The sequence below is a fragment of the Cryptomeria japonica genome, chromosome 8 (genome assembly GCF_030272615.1).
Source record: "Cryptomeria japonica chromosome 8, Sugi_1.0, whole genome shotgun sequence".
Lineage (NCBI taxonomy): Eukaryota > Viridiplantae > Streptophyta > Pinopsida > Cupressales > Cupressaceae > Cryptomeria > Cryptomeria japonica.
The window spans coordinates 372,911,645-372,918,468 of NC_081412.1; the positions used below are offsets into that span (position 1 = coordinate 372,911,645).

General features: G+C 36.4%; 1 protein-coding gene across 1 annotated transcript; it reads left to right on the plus strand.

Annotated features, from left to right (window-relative positions):
• The first annotated feature begins 928 nt into the window (after window positions 1-928).
• Window positions 929-1,477, plus strand: LOC131062637 (secoisolariciresinol dehydrogenase-like). The gene has a single exon (XM_057996343.2). It carries the CDS (start codon window positions 929-931, stop codon window positions 1,475-1,477), a length of 549 nt encoding a protein of 182 aa, XP_057852326.2.
• Window positions 1,478-6,824: the final 5,347 nt, after the last annotated feature.

Sequence of the window (6,824 nt, forward strand, 5' to 3'; positions counted from 1 at the left end):
AAAGGCGTAGATTGTTAGAATGAATGAATGCCTTTAGCTGAGGTTGAGTTAATCTACCACGATGTTCATCATAGCATAGAGGATCAAAGAACTTTGTCAGGCGTGGAGTTGTAGCTGCTTGGTATGATTGATATGCAGAGTATAGGGGCATAGCTGCTGTTTTGAGAAAATGTACATAAACTATTTTGGGAGACCACCACAGTCCATGTGATAATGCAACCATAGACCAAGGAATTTACTCTTTGACAAGCCATCACAAAGGAAGAGAATGTCACTAGCGAATGCAAACCATGGCAGCCCAGACAATGCATGTGAACCATTTGACAGAATTCCTGAAAGAAATGTGGTCTCATGGAATGCGATGAATACAGGATATGCATGGAATGGAGTTTGGGAGGAAGCTCTCAAAGTGTTTGGATTAATGTTGCTCACAGGTGTTTAACTGTTTGGAAGACTGCCTCAAGGAGATATGGAACACATCAAATGCAAATCATGGGATCCTTGATGTGGCATGTGAACTATTTGACAGAATATCGTGGCAGATAAGAATGCACCGGGGAAGCATAGGAAATGCGTTTGATAATGCATGTTAACTTTTTGGCATAAGTTCCTCAAAGAATACTGAGATTATCAGTAGTGCACATACACTATTTGGCATCATCCCTCACAGTTACATGGTCTCAAGGCATGAAAATGTGACAAGGTGTGTGAACTAAACATTGTTTCCAGCAGAGCTGGTCTTTGATATCATTTTTTTTTATGCTGCTACAAATTGTGGGAAATGTGGAATGCACAGACAACGCACGTGAATAGTTTGACAGAATTCCTCAAAGAAATATGGTCTCATGAAGTGCGATGATTGCTGGATGTCTACCAAATGTAGACCGTAGGCATAGGGAGAGCACGGATAGCGCACGTGAATAGTTTGATGGGTGGATCAAATGGTATAGGTGCAGCCATGACTAGGAAATTTGTGGCAGAAGGTGCTTATGTGTACGTTGTTGACATCGATGAAGAGGGAGGGGTTAAAGTTTGTCAAGAGCTTGATAGGAATGCTTCATTTGTGAAGTGTGAAGTGGCAATAGAGACCCATGTGAAAGGGGTCGTAGATCGAGCAATGGAGGAGAGGGGGCGTCTAGATATCATGATGAACAATGTGGGTATGTTGCACACTGATGGTAATTCCATCGCACAGGTCTTTGTTGAGACTTGGGAAAGAGTGATAGCTGTGAATATTACAAGAGCTATGTTAGGAATGAAGCATGCTACAAGGCTCATGATTCCACGCAACTCTAGTTCCATACTCTTCAATTATAGTGTTTTGGGACTGATGAAGACTGATAATGCCTCTCATGGTCACATGGCTTCTAAGAATGCTCTGTTGGGGTTTGATGAAGAGTGGTGCAATAGAGTTGGCAAAGGAAGGAATATGTGTGAATGTTGTGTCATCCTTTGGGATTGTGACAAAGATGATTGAGGAGTGGCTATTGTGTGGGGTGATTTGCGATGACAAGTATTTTTCCCAAGATGCTTGTTGAGATATGAAAGGTGACAATGAAAATGAAGGAAAGAGAATTAGTCATACCTAATGCAAGCTTTCCCATTATTATTCAGGAAGGCATTATGTTCATAGAAAGGAAAGGTGCTTAGCAAATGCAGTTAGAATGTATGATTCGGGCATGTATTGGAAAAAGACATAATGGTCATCTTGACAAATCAAGTAACTTGCACTTTCTTTGGAAATATTGGTTTTAGGTTACCATTTTGGTAAAGGTGACTTTCTGTCACTCATTGTAACTAAAGGTTAGGAAGTTGACTTTTTCTGCGCATAAGTGTGTAAGTTACTAACTCTTTGAAATTCACGCAGAAAAGAGTTAGTTATTAACCTAGGATAGAGTTAGTTACTAAGGTGGTTATTATGAGAAGCCTATAAATACAAGGCTATTGGTAATCTAAGAGGGGGAGACTTTTTACAGAGGGGAAAACTCTGCTGGAATTCCAAGAGAAACTTGTAATGACATTTTGATTTGCACTATGTATAGAAAGGATTTTGGACTTGTATATTTCCAAAAGGATAATGAAAAATACGTCTTAGTTCGTATGTTCTAAATGTATTCATGTGTTATTATTGTCGATTTCTCGTACATCAAATTGGTAGTCTTTTTTATGCATATGGGGTTTGTACAATTGATGTGATGATGCACAAGCAACCTTTGGTATCTCAGTTTGAATGTGTCGAAGTATCTTATCTCTGCGTATGTTGAGATTTGTCATTCTTCTTTGTTGTCATCTCATGGCTAAGCATATTGCATTACAAACTCCCCTCCTAATTTGTTGCGAATGTTGAGAAATCTCAGTTGATGGTCGTATGTCTATTGTTGGGGTTTCTATCTTTATTTCCTTTTAGTTCTATGTTTTCTCCTTTATGTACTTTCAGGTTAAAAGTACATGAAAATCCTAAACACCCCTATCATATGAGGGAGCTGCCCCTCTCAAACGTAGAGGAAGATCGTGTTTCACAGAACGATCTCTCCAACTGTTGGAATGCTTGTCATTGCTTATCGGGCAAACAGGGTCAGTTTTAGGTAAACAACCGCAGTGACAAATCTGTTTACCAACACAGTCGTGTAACCAAAAGATGCTCATATGCCCATACCTACAGCAAAGTCACTCTGCATCCTAATCCTATTGATCCGTGATATGCAAACTGATGCATCTCATAATACAAGTGTGTTAGAAGACACGGTCCCCATGCAAACCTAGTGTGCTCAGTCACCAATGTCTCCAAAGTCCTCCCCCATCCCACAACCAACCCTCATGTCACCCTGTCTGGATAGAGGAACCCACTGATAACTCCTACTAGCACTGCCGGTAGTGCCAACCCTGTAGCTATCATGGTATCCCAAGCCACATGTCTATCCCTCATCTCTAGTCCTAGATCTTGAAACACTCATCTCAGTGCATCCCTATCTCTGTCTCGATCATCATGAACCAACTCCCCAATGATCAATATCCTCAATATCTTGTTTACATCCTCTAAGGTGACTGTCATCTCACCCATCAACAAATGAAAAGTGCATGTTCTGAGTGTCATCTCTCGCCTAATGTAGTCAGCAATCCCATGTTCGCTCAAAACTTGGGCATATACATAATGTATCACAATCCCATGACCTCCATTGTTGCTCTATCCTCGAATGTCAACTCTACTCGCAAACTCTAATTCAAAGGGAATCTCTCTCGTGACTCCAACATAGGTAAGTCCTCTTGTAGTCAAGCAAATCAACTGTGTCAATCCTATTAGTACTCCCTGTTCATCACAAAGTGTTGCTTTTTATCCTAGTGCTTATATCTATCATATGGCACTTTATCCTAGTATAATTCCCTGCTCATCATAAAGTATTGCTTTTATCTTATGTTTTAGGGCACCTACTTGAGTGTATCCTCTTGAGTAGCTAATCCAATCGGCAATGCATGTTCTATCACAAAATTGTCAATTTCCATGGTACTCCATGTTCATCATAAAGTGCCTCGCTCTATTCTATCCTAGGGCCTCTGCTTGAGTGTATCTTCTTGAGTAGTTTCCTGATTGGCAATGTATGTTCTATCACAGAATTGTCAATCCTAGCCCTATCTGCTACCCTAGTCTTCCCTAGAGGACCTAATTGAGTGTATCCTCTCAGCAGCTTATCCAATCGACAGCATATGTTTATCACAGAATTTTTTATTTGACCTTGAAGACATAAACATGCATTCATGACACAAACGCACCTGCATTTCATAGATGTGCTCGCATTGGACACATATGCTTTTAGAATCATAGACGCGATTAAACTTGACATAGATGGGCCTAGCCTACCTAGACGCGCCTGACACCAACACAGATGCGCCTTAGCATTTTTGTCCTTCTTGACATTTTTTGCAACATACCTAAAGCACATTTATTTCCCTACCTAGCATGCATTTATGACAATAATTAATGCAACAAAGTACAAGGAGGTTTTGTGGTACTTACTGACTCTCCTGCATCTGTTGGCCTTTGATATCAACGAATGTGATCGAATCTATGCACCAATGCCATCGTTGTTGACTGCTCTTTTCTCTCTATGCACTCTGATCTCTTGTATGTGTAGATGACAATGAGGATGTTTTCCCTCATAGTTTATCTTATAGACTACCCTAGCCCTAGTCCCTCGCGTAAGTCTTCTTTATCCCATGACTCTATCACTCTATCTTGTCTCGTCGGTCCTTTCTAGGCTTTCTCTCTTATCGAGAGATTGTCTGCGATCCTTTCAGACATTTTCATCCAATCTCTCAAGGGGGCATATCATTCCCATCTTGGGGCAACTTTGTGTCAGTTCATCTTATCTTGTTTGAAACAACACGACAAGCTGCATTGTCTCAAAGAGGGGAAAAATGTAGACACCCAAAATTGTCCTCTCTAATTAAATAAATATTTTATTTATTTAATTATTTAAGCCTAATTCTTCTATTAATTAAATAAATCTTTTTTTATTTAATTAATTAATTTATCCTCTTCTAGCCTTATTTCTCATTTAAATAAATACATTTATTTATTTAAATTACCCTTTTCCTAAATTAAATAAATATCTTATTTATTTAATGGATCCTATTTCCTCTATTAATTAAATAAATCTTTATTTATTTAATTAATTCATTAGCCTTTTCTACCTATGACACATGTCATTCATCTCTTAATTCCTACACTACCTACCCTCTCATTATTTTCTTATTTCCCCTACCTACCCTCTAATCCTAGCCGACCATTTATCTTTTACACCTCTTAATCTTATCCCTCCATTTCTTATAGTGTCTTCTATATAAGAAGATACTTCCTTCATTATCATTCCTATTCAACTCCTAAACACTCTTGGACTGACATTCGAACTTTCATATGCGATCAAGCCTACTTGCAACCACATTTTTGTTCTTCGTTGAGCTCTTGTGCACACATAAAATATGAGAGAAAATATATCAAGCAAGATCAATGGAGATAGGAAGAATGGGGATCCAAACCCTAATGGACATGTGATGGTATAATCTTTGTGATTTTTATTGATTTACATTGTCTTAGGTAATCTTCATATGTTATGGTGGATCTTTGTTGTTGTTAGGCTAGGGTTTTGTGGTTGAATTCATTTAGTCTTTCAATATTGTTGTTTCTATACCATATATATACACATGTATGTATATATACATGTATATATATATATACATGTATATATATATATATATGTATATATATATACACATGTATACATGTATGTATATATATACATGTATGTATATATATATATGTATACATGTGTATATATATATACATACATGTACATGTATGTATATATATACATGCATATATATATATACATACACATACATATACATAGATATATGCACACACATATATATATGCATACACATACAAACATATATGTGTGTGTGTATACATATATATATATATATATGTACATGTATATATATACATGTACATGTATACATGTATATATATACATATACATGTATATGTATGTATACATATATACATGTATATGTATATATGTATGTATACATATGTATATATATATATATATATATATATATATATATATATATATATATACGTATGTATATATATATACATATATACATACATATATATATCTATATATATATGTATGTACATACACACACACACCCACACACACACACACACACATATACATTTGAATACATAAACACATATATGTATGTATTTGTATACATTCGAATGCATTCGTGTGACTAGTCACCTTTGATTTGAGTATCTTTGTGCTTGATTATCCATTCCAACTAGCATGGAGGAAAATGCAAAACATTATAGATGATGTCTAGGAGGACAATAATAGACTTATATGGAGTTAGCTAGGATAGTAATATCTTACATGAAGGACTGAATACATTAGTCAAATCTTCAACATTATGGTAATCTAGTGGAAAATGTCTCATAATATCTCTACAGCTGAATATTATATGTGCTTTTTATACTACCTTACTAATGCCTTTAGAACAACCAATTCTCCCTTAGTAAGGTTTGGGGACAAAATGTGTATTTATTTTGCACCTGGCACTGTCTACAAGTTACCCCAACCTTGACTTCTAGTTACTGAAACAAGATTTTTAAAGAAATATCTCTCCAATATCTTTCTTTGGCACTCCACTGGCAACTCTTTAACTTGTTAGATGGCTGAAAATTCTAGAGGATTGGGAAGGAGATTCCCTTCTACATCAAATTTACCAATAACATTTATACAAACTGAATCTTGGTTGAAATCAACAAATTTAGCTCCCAAACCATTTCCCATAAAGACACCAATCTAGGTAAAAGATACCATTAAAAATTGGCTTAGAAAATCCCATCCTAGGAGAATATCGATTTTAATGCCATCATCCTGCCAAAATGAACAAGAATAACTAAGTTCTCCTATATTTATTGGAATTCCTCATTCTTTTCTCTCCAACCTCTTCTGAGCTCCTATTCCCTAGATTAGAATATTTTGGGGTTGCCAATAATGGGATGGTAATACATATCTTTGGCAATACTAATTGCAGATCCTATATCCAGAATAGCAGAAAAATCATATTTAACATCTGGTCCTACTGTGACAAGAATTATGGGATTTATAGGTTTTCTGGGATCCACCTTTTTGGCATCATGCTTTTCTATTTTGCATAACTGCTCCTCCTGGGCCGAAACTTTTCCCCAATTATTTTGCTGCAATATATCATCCATCTGTGTTATGATTTCATCAATTGTTGCAAGATTATTA

What these genes read in the sequence shown, in the direction of transcription:
- LOC131062637 (XM_057996343.2), top strand. Translation starts at nt 929, where the DNA reads ATGGGTGGATCAAATGGTATAGGTGCAGCCATGACTAGGAAATTTGTG.